Consider the following 14,043-nt stretch of genomic DNA (forward strand, 5'->3'; position numbering starts at 1 on the left):
TTTCAGCTCCTCTTGGTGCACATGTTGAATTCTTTTGTAGCTGCAGACTGACCTTCTCTGCTCTTTAGCATAACATAAAGGGGCAGCTCTGCTCCTGTGTGATGTCTGAGGTCCCACCGTGCACAGAGCCTGCCTCGATGTTTTTCAGCCCCAATTCAAACCCCGAGACAGATGATCTGATGGGCCGTTGGCTCAGGAGCCTGCCTCTCTTGGTCTAATACATTTTGACCAGGGAGAGGCACACATACTCTCTGGGTAATTGACGAATTTCTGGAGAATTCCTGGAGAATTGGCTCACAGTTTAGGCAAACACCCTAGAAAAGCTCCATTTTAACTACTCCTTCCTATTGGAGGAGAAGGCTCCAGATCCTGGGACAGGGAAGGGGATATGCCTGGAACAGACTGACGATAACTACAGCGCGTCAGATGGTCCCTGCCGGGGGATGTTGCAGAACGCTGTAATTGCCGTGAAAGGGCCCAGCTCTAACCCCCTAGATGCAGGATGCAAGGAATTAATCAGAAAGGCAGATATTTTTGTGGAACCTGGCCAGGGACAAACATACAAAAGTATTTGTCCAGATATTTAATTTGTTTTAATTATTTTTTCCTTTTTTTTTTTTTGAGGAAGATTAGCTCTGAGATAACATCTGCCGCCAATCTCCTCTTTTTGCCGAGGAAGACTGGCCCTGAGCTAACATCCATGCCCATCTTCCTCTACTTTATATGTGGGACGCTGCCTCAGCATGGCTTGCCAAGCAGTGCCATGTTCGCACCCGGGATCCGAACCAGCGAACCCCGGGCCACCAAAGCAAAATGTGTGAACTTAACTGCCGCACTACCAGATTCACCCTGTCTTAATTATTTTTAAATATTTAAAAGCTATGATAACTGAAGCTAGCAAACTGTCAAAATAAATGTTCTATCCTCTTACCTTGAAAAGGCAAAATCGAAAATATCCTAAAGCTTGGTTTTGGTATGACTAAAAGTAGGCAACGTACCAAAGCAAAGGAATTTAATAATTATTGTGCGTGTCTGGTTGATTAGTTGATGCGTTGGTGATGTTTGGATAAGAACAAAGATATATAAATTCATAATTTATGATCCATCTATTCCACACAATTTGATTTTCTTGCTTTTGTTTCAGCAAAATCACTAATTATGTTTTTATAATTGATATTTTTCATATAATTTGTAGCCAATGACAGTATTAATCTGTCAACAAACTACAGCCTGGAGACCAAATGCAGCCTGTGACTTGGGTTTCGAATGGCCCCACAAGCTCAGAATGGTTTTTCCATTTTTAAAGGGTTATTTAAAAAAAGAGAAAGAATATCTGACAGAGACCTTAAGTGGCCCACAAAGCCTAAAATATTTACTATCTGGTCCCTTACAAAAATGTTTGCTGACTCCTGATCTAACATATTGCTACTCCAAGCATCCTCTGAGGTCCGGTCCAGTCCGTGAACTCTTTGTTTCCAGTCTTCAGCGAAACAAGGAGCCGCGCCAAAATCAAACTCACCTCCGCCCCTCAGCGCACTGTTGTAGCCAAGCGGCCGTGTTTTCACGGCAAGTCTTCCTCAATGAAGGAAGCAGAAGTTGATTACACTGGGACGCATGCTCCTTACCTCTTTGTGCACCAGCACACTGAGTAGTCATAATCTAAAGAATCAATGAATAAAGTACGATTGTGTTCACAGTGTGCAAAATTTACCTCCAAGGGTAAATTGAAGCAAGTGTAAGATTTGCCAAAAGTTATAAAAATTAAAATTATTTTTCATGTCTTCAGAAGTTATTTTTCTTTCAAAATAGCTAAACTTATCTACGAAGATTAAAAGACAAAATGAAAGTTATAATGAACAAAGATCACATTTAAAAATCAAATGTTTAATTGTTTTAAATTTAACTTTTGAAAATTTGTCATTAAATGTTTTTATAAAAATACAATGACTGCAATCTTAGCTTTCACTAACTACCTAATTGCCAAGGTAAAGAATCCGCATCACACTTCAAGCCTGATACAGCTACAACGACATACAGAAACATTAAAAAGTAATACAAATTGTTACTATTTTCAAGTGTTCTTAAGCCTGTGAACACCACAGTAAATGTCTAGTACTTCCGGAACCGTGAGTTGAAAGGCAGGAAAACAGACACTAGGTAACAGGCAAGACACTACCGCTATTTATGTGATCTGAGAGGAAGCGTTTAATAAATGAAAAGTTTCGTCTTTTTCTTTTACCTAAGCACTCTGAAGCACAAATCTCACCTGTACTCCGAAGTATTGTCCACAAACTTTCAGTGCATTTGGACGTGGCTGTCTTTTGTTTTGAAGACATAAGGCAAGAGGTGTGGAGAAGTGTTTCCCTGGGGCCTGAATAGTGTTAGTCCCCAGAGTAGATATTTAGGGTCAGAGGTTATGCTGTGCCAGCACTGAGCCCTGGATCCTGACTGACAGAGATGTTCAGATGCTCATTGTAAGCAAACGTGTTTGTGATATTCAGGGTTCTCTGAAGCTCTTCTGAAGCCTCTTCAGGGGCTCTTCCTGCCTGGGTCTAAGGGCAGTACTGGATGGGACAATCCAACATCATCTTCCTGTATAGCTATGTTATAGTACACAAAAGGCACGTCCTATTGAACGAAATGATTGTGCATGTTATTTAAAGCTGTAAAAGCTTTTGTGATAGAATCTTTATGACATACACAATGGAATGAGATATGTGTTCAATTACGGTTTGGGAGAACAGAAGATGATTGCCGATCTGTATCCATATCTGAGAAATGCTGAATTAAACAAAATTAAACTAATTCCCTTACTGCAGGACTTCTCAGAGCCTTTAATATGTGAATGTGAATTGCAATTTTCCAAGAGGGAGATACAGCATGCAGTATTTTTCAAAATTACTTGACTACCAAAATGTTTTTCATGAAGTTTTATTAAAATCTCACAGACACGTTTTCAGAGATCTTGAACCACCCCAGGCCATCTTTGGTAAGAAAGAGTGGAAACCACAAAGGCTAGCGCAGTAACTGTAGAATCTACTGCCTTCCAAGATGACAGAGACGACCTTCCTCGACAACCTGTGATGGCTCCCCTCTGTAGAGGACATGGGTCTTGCGTGGTCAGTCACTGGTCTCAAGTCTCTGGAATTCAATGGCGTATCATGGCACCGTAGCACAGGGTCTCCAACTCCAACCCCTGGCCCTCTGGAATGCGTCTTTGTGGTAGCGAGTCTGATGCCAGAGAAATCTTTTTCTGGCAGACAGTGGACTACCCCAGTGCTCTCCTTCCTCCCTCCCTCCCCTGCCTGAATCCCATCCATCTTCCAGGCTCTAGATGAGACTATTCCACAGAACCTTCCTCCGCTGCCTTCTCCCCCCTCTGATCCTCTGACTCTGGCTGCCCAGTTCTGCTCATGGACTGAGCTGAACCAGGCTGCAACCTTCTCAAGGCAAGGACCCTGGGTTAGTCACATTATTTGAGTCCACAAAGTATGAGCAAATAAAAATTTATGGAAGACAGTGACGCCAGAGATGATGCTTCTGACTGTGACATCATTTCCACTAAAGCCCCTCAAGGACCCAACAGCCACTCCTTTGACTGAGGATACCAACACATCATACGCCCTTTTGTGTGAAATCAGATGAGATGATGTGAATACTGTATTTGCAAATGCTTCATAAATGGGAAGCCATCATACAGATAATGACACAGTCTCCATTGCCCCAATCAGTGATTGGTCTATTTTTAATAACCCTGAGCCTTAGATTGGTACTTTCAGAAACTAAACCCATTTGCCCTACCCACTAGATGGTTCATTGCAACGTTCCTCTTATCAGGAGTCCATTTTTTGATAGCCCAACTACCAGTTCCACAACCTGTCAGTGCAGTGCTTTCCCCATGCCTGGGCACCTTTATGTAGAGCACTGGAGATGGTTCTTGAAGTAGTGGAGAGCCAGCTTGAACTGGACCTGGGCTTTGGTGTTGGCCCGGTATGTGCTGTACATCTTCTCCAGGGAGGCCAGCTCCTGGTCCGCCGCTGGAGCATGTGACTGGTGACCCACTATTACCTGTGGGCATGACCCCACGAGCAGGCTCCCAAGCCCATCAATAAAGAACTCTGCCAAGAGAAGGAAAGCACAAGAGGGAAATGTGAGCTGCAGCCAGAGACCCAGGGTCACATCCCAGGACTGAGAGGAGAGTTCGGGGAAGGCGACACTGTTTATACCCCTGGGGAGGTTAAGTGCCATGCAAAGCCGCTTGCCCAGGCTGATGAGTTGGAAGGACATAAATAAGCTCATTTCTCAGACAGAGATATGGGCAGAGAGACACAGGTTAGCCTTCCAGCTGGACAGATCTGTGGACTCCAGGACTGAGGGTATAGGAGGAGAAAGAGAGAGGACAGTTAACCAGTTGCAGTTAAATAGGAAAAGATTTCTGGAAAATGAGAATAGGAAGCAGGGTGGGAAAAGAGGGAGAGGACAGAGCTGTGGGGAAAGGTTGGGGAAGGGTGTCTCAGATAGGCAGCTACAGCCTATAGAGAGACAGGAAGTCAAAGAGAGGGTGGAAGGAGGCAAGAGAGACCATGAGCCCTAGTCTGGGGTGAGAGGGGAAGGAAACCCCCTGTGGCCTGGTGAGCAACCACCATCAGGGGTGCATGGCCTTTGGAAAGAACAAACTTCTGACTCTAGTTGACAACACACCCCCTCCACACCTGCATGAGCCACTCGTTGTAAGCGGGGGTCAAAGCCAACTCTTTGGAGTCGCTCTGTGTGGGCCAGGAAGAAGTTGACAACGCCACTGGTCACCACGCAGCTGGGGAAGCCATCCACGGGTCCGAAAAATCCTGACCTCCGGTGAAGACAGTCCCCATTCTCGCCCTGCTCCAGCAACAACTTAAACTGGAACACGTTTCCAAGCACACTGCCACCTACCTAGCCAGTGGGCAGAGAAATCCATGTTAGAGAACACAAATTCAATAGCCATGTTGCCTCTGCCAGGAAGCCTTACTGGACTGAACCTCAGTTATAACCAGAATCACACCCTTTCTCTATCTACTCTTCAGACTATCCCTCAGTTCCTCTTTTTTGCTGTTGCAGTCACAGCCTTCAGCATACTACTGCTGGCTCCTTCGGATCTTTTCATTTCTGCTTACCCCAGAAAATCTCCTTGGCGGGAGCAGCAAGCACTTACACTAAGTCTAAATGGCAGACGACTTCTCTGTTCTGCTTACCCTACTTTTTCCAGAAGAAGGCAACTCACTCTCTTCCGTTAGGAGCGGAATGTGAGTGCAGACAAGAAGCAGCCTGCGTGTGCAGTGGTGTGTGTGTGGTGTCTCCACTGCCAGCTTCTTGCAGCGAGCAGTTTGTCTCAAGCTGTCTTCCTCCCATTCTCCACTCCTGGCCCACTTCTCTGAGCTGCCTGTCCACGCACTCATGGGAAATACGTGCATTTGTATGTTTGAGCCCGAGCGAAACAGGAGGGGCAAGTCCATCTCTGCCTGAACCGTCATAATCCTCTCGGTGGCACAGTAAAATCTCCTTGTCCCCCATCATTGGTTGTTTCTTTCTTCCTTTTAGTAGATGAACCCTCTAAGTTTTAAGTGGGCTAAATTAAGACATAGCTAACTGTCCAACTAAAGACTAAATTTCTCCACTTGCCTTATTAGCTATCACCTTTTTCTTCTCTTTTCTATATGTGAATTGACTTTTGATGTTTCTCTTCTTTTCTTTCCTTGTTTTCTTTTTAACGTCATTAGGGCCATGTGTGCTTTTAAGATTTTGTGCCATTTACATTTTTTTTTAATGGTGTGGGACAGAAGCAGAGCACTGCTCTCTTTCATCTCACACCAATCGGGGGAAGAAGTTAGAGGTGAGGCATAAACATACCATTTTCAAGATAGAACAACGGTGAATTTGGAGGGGCGTGTAATTTGCTTGAAGAAAAGTAAGTACGGAGGCAGAAGCAGAAATGCACATCTGATCCTGTGCGATGCTCACGCCGCCAGCGCTGCTCTGTCTTATTCATCTCCTGCCTCAGCCCCTCTCCCTCCGCTGCCCTTCTTCTCTTCTTCCCTCACGTACATTCCTCTCTTCTCTGCCCCTCCCCTTCCCTCTCTTGGCTGTCTCTGCAGATTGCATCCTGGGTAAATCTGGCAACACCCCCTTACCACGTCCAGTTCAGTTTTCTCCAGGACATCCACCAGCACCTCAATCTTGGTCTTGCTGTTGAAGAGAAAGTCATCGTCCACCCAGAGAACATACTTGGTGGTGACCTGAGATATGGCCAGGTTCCTACCAGCAAACCAACCCTGTAGGTGGATGAGGTTAGATCAGCGGTTGGCTACATATTAGGATGATCATCTGGGGAGCTTTCTAAATTCCCAATGCCAGGCTGCACCTCAGACAACTGAAGTCCAAATCTGTGGGGGTGAGTCCGATGTACGGCTGAGGTTGAGAACCAGTGGGTTAAAGGGAGTCCACATCTCAAGAGATACCGGAAGAAGCACAGTGACTCTCAGGATCAAAGATTGAGACAAAGTAAGGCTAGCAAGCCCTTCCTTGGCCCCATGGCAAATATGGATCAACAGTCCATATCGTCCATGGACCAAAAAGTCCAAAAGTCCTTTTTCCCGACAGACTCTCTGTGGCTCCGCTTGCATTTCCCCTTATGTTGCCTGGAAGGTGTTGGAGGGTGGGACCCCCCGGTATGTATAATATCCATTTCCTTCTGTGCGCACTTGAAGGAAGGTATACAGGGGGAGAGAGAGACAGAGATAGAGAGGAGAGATGCTCCAGAGATGCTCCAGCTGGGGTGCCATCCTAGGGATGAGAGGTTTCTCTGGGGTTGGATCTGCCTGTCAGGAATCCTTAGGATGTCAGACACTTCAAGTCACTTAGAAGGACCTCCATTTCCACATCAAGTGTGAGGAAAGGCAGATTAACCACCCCGTTAATGCAGAAAAGAGAGAGTAATTGGATTTTTCTGTGAACTGGGAGTCAGTAAGGAGACTCAGAGGAGAGTCCTACCCCTCCCACTCCAGGACTCTGCTTCCAGGGAGGCCCCTGGGGCAGCCCCATCCAGGGTAGAAGCTAACTCTGGGGCTCTCTTGTCCCGGGACTCCCTGTCTCCCCATCTGGGAGGGACGTACCTTCCCAAAGGGCATGGTGTAATACTCCACGTGGTTGTCATTAATTTTCAGGGGCTCTTTGCTGTCGTCAGCCACGATCACCGTCAAGTCTGGGTAATACTCACGAATGCTCTGGAGCAGGGTCATGAGCTTATGCGGACGGAGGAAAGTTTTGGTGGCGATGGTCACCAGGTCTCTGAGCTTCCTCTCTGGGCAAGAAAGGGTAGATGTCAGAGCACTGTCTTCCCGGAAGCCTCACTGTCTTATATTGTTCTGGTGGTTTCTTTACGCTAAGACCTCTCAGTGTTTGTGGGCCTCACGCCTCTTGTGTACAGTCGGTGCTTAATAAGAGTTTGTTATTTGGATTAGAAAATAAATGTATTTAAAACATACCCAATGGGTTAAAATTTTATGTTTTCTATTCTTGAGTTTCTTCTTCTGGCTCCATGATGCCATTTTCTACTGTCTATTTGAATGCTTCATCCTAGGCTTGCTTCTCAGCACTTTGCTTGCATCCTGCCTCCATGTTAATACCAGGAGTTGAGATGCACAGAGCTTTGCCCATCAAGGGGTTCAATATGGAGGGTCTCTGGGCCCAGGAAGAGGAGAAGAGACTTAAAGGACTTTAGACCTGTCCCTGTCACCAGCTGTACTCACAGAGAGAAACCTACTTGGCCTTTATCTTCAAGAAGACATGAGTGGAAGGGGGTCTGCCTGGAGATTGGAAGGCCCAGACCAGAATGTCCATCTTAAGTCGTGTGATATATATAAAAGGTTGGAGAAGGGACAGATCTTCTGTGGGAAAAGCCCCCTGATGAAGCAACAGGAGCTGCTGGTGTGTGTTTGGGGTTGAGCCACCGAATGTGGAGGCACCCAGCTGGCTGAGCACGTGAGCTATCTGGGTCGGGGGGGTCAGTTGGAGTTAAGGCACCCCAAAAGCCACAACCCTGCCTATTGTTTGTTGGTGAGTGCTGCATAACCCCCTGCAGAGTGACTTTCTCAGAATGTCAGAAGTCAGAAGTTATTCCAAAACCCCCTTTTTCATACATGTTGCACATTGACCCGGCTCCTCCTGGGTCTGAGGGAGTGAGGGAAAAGATATCAGTGGAAAGAGTCAAGAAAATCGTGTTCAAGAGCATGTCAACTGAATCCCTCCTCCTTTTCTTTCTTAGGCCACGTGACAAGTTTGGTTCTTTTGTTACAGCAGAGAACCAGGGGTGTGAATTACCACAGGATATGGTCAAGGTAGGCCATTCCTGGCCAAGCTGGTGGTGTAGCTTTCTGCTTTGAGATTTCTTTTTCTTTTCCCAAACACACAGCAATGAAAAGAAAAATGCAAAAATATAGCCATGCTCTAAAACAGACAAAGTTTCTTCCAAGAAACAGAAATAAAAAGCCGTGAGCAGAGCAGAAGCTGAGGCTGCTGCATTCTGGGGTCACAGCAGCAGGGCCCAGGAGGCTGATTCCGAGGGGAAACAGAATAAAAGTGTCTCATGGGAGCATGGGTGGAGAGGCAGGCTTTTTGCTGGAAGCCATGGATTGGAGCTAGGTTGCGCTCCTTCCATCCCTCACCACATACCAACTGCTGGGCAGGGAACCCCAACACAGCTGTCAGCCCTGCACACACCTCTGGGTGCAAACAGAGATGACACCTCCTCACAGCCAGGGCCTGTGCCAAGCCACCCTCAGGCTCAGCAATTGGCTCTTCAATAACGCCAGCATCACCATGGGACAGGAACCCCAAGACTCCAGTAGAAAAGGATGGACTAGGAATCTGGGAATAATGGGAATAGAACCAAATGTGGGATGCTGTGAGATGAGAGGGAGTAGGGAGGGAGAGACGGAGAGAGGAGGAAATGAAACAAATAAGCAGGCGAAGGCTCCTCCTCAAGATGAGCTCACCACCCCAAATTCCAGAACACTCCAAGGAAACTAGCATGAAGAGTGACAGCCAACACATCTACCAGGTGCAGAGGAACCTGCTCCAGACAGACTGAAAAGAATAGAGAGATCTGAAAAGGATCTAAAACGAGAATGTTTAAAATCTTTAAAGTCATAAATAACAGAATCAAACATGTGAAAAAGGAAATATGAAACAAAAACAGGCATAAATGAAATAAGAATATTTGCATATGAAAACAACCAAAGATTATTGAAGATAAATGTTAAGAACCAAAAGGGGGATATGACTTCAGATATATTAAAATATTTTTAAAAGCATAAGAGAATGCTATGAACAACTTTATGACAAAAAATTGACAATTTTATATCAAGCATACTTTTATAGACACATTTAAAAAGTTGACTCAATGCACGTATAGATCAATAAGCATTAAAGACATGGAATTGATATTTTAAAATTTGTCCCCCTTCTCTCACTCCTCATTTACATTCGCACCCCTAACCCCTCAGCCCGTCCCCCCCAACTTAGACATGGAAAAGACACAGTGACCAGATAAGTTTCAAGGGACATATAACTCCTCTTTTATGACAATTTATTTCAGCAAATAGAAAAAAAGGGAAAACTACCCAACTCATTTTATGAGACTTGTACAATATTGATAACGAAACAAGGCAAGGACATTAGAGGAAAAGATAGTCTGAGTTTTGAATATAGAGGCAAGAATCCTAAATAAAATAGCAGAAAATTTAATTCAGCATTTAATCAAATAATGCATTGCAATCAAGATGGGTTTGTTCCAGAAATGCAAGGCTATTTCAACAGGAGAAAATCAATCAGTGTAAATCACTACACAAACCCAATTAAAAGAGAAAAATTATTTCAATAGATGCAGACAAATTACCTGATAAAATTCAAAACTCATTCATAATAAAAACTCTTAGCAATGAAATAGAAAGCAGAAATAGAAAAATTCTTAGCAATCGAAATAGGAAAGAAAGAAACGTTCTTACTCTGATCCCTCTACCACACTACTACCCAGCAAACACTAATGGTGGAACATTAGAATCTTCTTCTTCACGCTGGGAACAAGCAAAACTGCCTGCTACCGCTACGACTATTCAACACGGTGCTGGAGATTTCAGCCAAATGCAGTTAGACAAGAAGAAGAAACAAATTATGAGAATTGGAAGAGAAGAGACAAAAATCATCATTATTTGTCTAAGAAAGAAACTCTATATGTTAAAAAAATAATCACTAAGATGAGTGCAACAAGGATGCTGTTTATAAGTTTGATGTTCAAAAATCACTCATGTCCTACATACTAGCAGCAGCCAGTTAAAATGTAGAAGATCCAATTCATAATAACAATAAAAAATATAAGGTACCTAAGACTAAATCCAAAAAATACGTGCAATTCCTTTACAAACAAAATTACAAAATAAAGTATTGCAGAACCTGTGAAGAGACTATAACATGGGGACTACAATATGGAGAGACAGACCAGATTCATAGTTGGGAATATTCAACTTTATAAAGTTGTCGATTCACCTCTAATTAATCTATAAAATCTATGAAATTCTAATCCAAATCTCAAGGCATTTTAGCGGATCTCGATGAGCTGATCCTCAAACTCTAATGGAAAAGGAAAAGACCAAGAAGAGCTAAGAAAATTTTGCAACGAAGCGCAGTCATTCTGAAGTATAGCATTTACTTCCATCGATATAAAACCTACTATAAAGCGTATTGGAACATTACGGAATTAGCCCAAGGATAAAGAGATCAATGCAACCTCAAGAAGCCCATATTAGACCCCTGAATAGATTGGGTGTGTGACAGATGTGGCAATCCAAGCCAGGGAGGAGGAGGATGGACCATTCAAGATAAGGTGTTGAGACAATATGCTACTCAGATACAAAAAATTAGACCCCCACCATCTGCCGCACATAAAAATAACTTCTAGGTGGATTAAATAGCTAAATCTGAAAAGCAACACATGCAACTTTGGGAAAAAAATACAGAATATCTTACAGCTTCAACGTGGGGAAGAATTTCTTGAACAAGGCAGCAAAAGCGAAAGCTAGAAAGAAGACGATGAGTCAATTTTACTATATTAAAGGATAAAACTTTCATGTAACAAAAGACCTCAAAACAAAATCAAAAGACAAGCCATGGACTGACAAGAGGTCAGAATCTAGAACTTCATACCATATAGTGTGACAACTTTCATGAAAAGTTCAAAAATGCATAAAACCACACTGTATGCTGTGTGTGTGTGTGTGTGTGTAGGAATAGGAATCTATATGCTACATGTACAAAAACAGGAAAAGAAAGATCATAGTTGCTGGAAGAAGAGAGGAGGATAAGACTGTGGAGATTTCCATTGTGTCTGTAACACTTTATCTTTAAAACAAACCTGAAGTTTAAAAAAAAAGATTTTTTGGTTAATTTCTTGCACTTTTATTTTTGAGATAGTTATGATGTTAAACAAAAATTTTAAATCCTTCTCCATAGATATTTAAAGCTGCTGCTTTTAAATAATAATTAACTTGTATTTTGACTAGAATCTATTTGAATAGATCATATTTTGAGTATATAGGTAATACATTCAAAAAAGGCCAAGTGGCAGATGTTAGCTCCAGACTAATCTTCCTCAAGCAAAAAAAAAAAAAAAAAAAAAAAGGAAGATTGGCAACAGATGTTAGCTCAAGTTAAATCTTCCTCCAGGAGGTAAGCAATATTACCAACTTGTTTATTTTTCCATAATCAAGCAATTACGTACACACATTCTTTTTTCCCTCTCTTTCTTTTTACAGAAATGGTAGCTTACTATTCACTTTCTTCTGTACCTTGCTTACTTCTTGGAAAGCATTTTTATCAGTATAAAAAAACTTTCCTCCTTCCTCCTCCTGAATGCCACTGCATGGAATTTCATTATATGGATGGACCACATTTGATCTAACCAGTGCATCCCACTTTTAAGGTTTTGTCATTGCAAACAATGCAGCAACAAATAACCTCGAACAAACATCATTTCACACAGATGCATCTGTAGGATACTTTCTGGAAGTGGAATTGCTGGCCCAAAGGGTATACACACTTAAAATGTGGATGGATATTAGCAAGGTTGTGCCAATTTTACGTTCCCACCAGCGGTTTCTAAGAACGCCCGGATTCCCAGTCCTCGCCCAATACTTTTTGATATGAATGTAGTTTTCATTTGCACTTTTCTTAGTGTGAGATTGAGCATCTATCCCTGAGCTGACATCTGCAGCCAATCCCCCTCTTTTTGCTGAGGAAGACTGGCCCTGAGCTAACACTGTGCCAATCTTCCTCTACTTTATGTGTGGGACGCCTACCACAGCATAGGTCCACATCCCGGATCCAAACCAGTGAACCCCAGGCCCCCTAAGCGGAACGCGAAAACTTAACCGCTCCACCACCGGACCAGCCCCTGAGAATGTATTTTAATGGTTAAGCATTGTTGAACTTAACTTTTTGTGAATTGTGCATTTTTCCATTGGCTTATTAGGTGTTTTTTCCTATTGATTCATAGGTGCTCTCAAGTAAAATTAGACCGTTCTCTTGAATGTGTATGGGAGATATTTTTCCAGGATTTGTCCTTTGTCATTTGCTTATGGTGGGTTTCTGCCATCAAAATATTTTTAAATTTTATGTGTTTTCTGTTTTAAGTCTTTTCTTTATGGCCTCTGGGTTTTGTGTCATATTTAGAAAGGTCTTATACTCTAAGGTTAGTTTTTAAACTTCATGGGCTTTTTCTATTACTTAAAAAAATTAGATATCTGATCTATTTGGAATTTATCTTGACATGAACTATGAAATATTCACCTTTTTATCTTCCACATAACTACACAGTTATCCCACAAGATTTCTTGAATAATCCATCTTTTCTCTCTTTAATGTGCAAAGCTACCTTTATCACATGGTAGAATTCCAACACGTCTATTTCCAGATTTCCAATTTGTATCCATTGGTATATCTACTCACGCTCCAGTACCACTCTGTTTTTATTATTATTACTTATGAAAATGTTATAATCATTAGGTTTTTTTCAAAATAAGTATAACCATATAATAAATATAAATAAGAGATATTAAGAGAGTGTGTCCTAGAATTCTTTTCCTTCAAACAAAGCTTGTTGTCAGGAATCACACGAAAGCTGTTGTTTTCCTCACTTCTCCTCTCCCATCTCAGAAGGGATCTCTTCTGAACTTCACCAACAGCTCTACAGGATCCCAGCATGGAGCCCCAGGAACGAGGGCCTTACCTGGTCCAGGGTCGTATAACTTGGGTATGACAGGATAGCGGATGGTCACCGGAAACTTGGCCACTGAGGACTTGGACTCCAGACTCACTGGAGGGAGAAATAAGGTCAGAGTGGGCAGCACCACGCCTGGGTCACTCTCCACGCTGCCCCAGGGAAGCCGATGTGACGGGGGAGTGAAGATTTGGTAGAGAATGTCCTGTCTGGGATGAGGTTGAGGACCCCCTAGAGTATACGGCATTCTGGCTCCTGACTTGCTGTGTGCCCCTGGGGGGACCTGCTGAACGCCTCTTTCCCCATAAGAATGTGTGGGGTGGGGTGGGCTTGGAATCAGAGGGTCTGGATTAACTTTGACTTTGCCACTTATTATCTGAATTGCCTTAGGTAGATCACTTAACCTCCTTCTCCAGCTACAAAACCAGGCTAATAATACCTGCCCTATTGTACCTCTCAGGGTCATTTTGTGAAAGGAAATTCTGGAAAATCTGAAAGTGAAGAGAACTCTCTCTTTAGTTGGTGGTCATGGGTAACCTGTCCCATATTTCATTTTTTCTGTTGGTGTCCTGGGAATGCATCCTGTGTAGCCAATCGAAAGAGGAAAGGGTGACTTTTAATTTCATCCAGGAAGAAACTGGAGCTTCCTCCAGGGTGGCAGGAATTGTTCTCCCTGGAATTCCTGGGGTGGGGTAGGGATTAGGAGGGGAGGAGGCAGACAGAGCCACTGCCCTTGG

General features: G+C 43.2%; 1 protein-coding gene across 8 annotated transcripts in view; it reads right to left on the reverse strand.

Annotated features, from left to right (window-relative positions):
• Positions 1-2,915: 2,915 nt before the first annotated feature.
• The window catches only part of B4GALNT2 (beta-1,4-N-acetyl-galactosaminyltransferase 2), a 54,812-nt gene continuing 43,684 nt past the window's right edge, over positions 2,916-14,043 (reverse strand). For 5 of the 8 annotated variants that reach the window (XM_046677026.1, XM_046677024.1, XM_046677028.1 and 2 more), the window contains 5 exons: positions 13,316-13,402; positions 7,149-7,336; positions 6,168-6,308; positions 4,713-4,932; positions 2,916-4,118 (listed from right to left, as the gene is read on the reverse strand). In XM_046677026.1, coding sequence (XP_046532982.1) covers positions 3,913-4,118; positions 4,713-4,932; positions 6,168-6,308; positions 7,149-7,336; positions 13,316-13,402 — 842 coding nt within the window. In that variant the 3' untranslated portion in view covers positions 2,916-3,912. The other 3 variants (XM_046677025.1, XR_006890774.1, XM_046677030.1) reach the window with 3 other exon arrangements.

This window comes from Equus quagga, chromosome 11 (assembly GCF_021613505.1).
Source record: "Equus quagga isolate Etosha38 chromosome 11, UCLA_HA_Equagga_1.0, whole genome shotgun sequence".
Classification (NCBI taxonomy): Eukaryota; Metazoa; Chordata; class Mammalia; order Perissodactyla; family Equidae; genus Equus; species Equus quagga.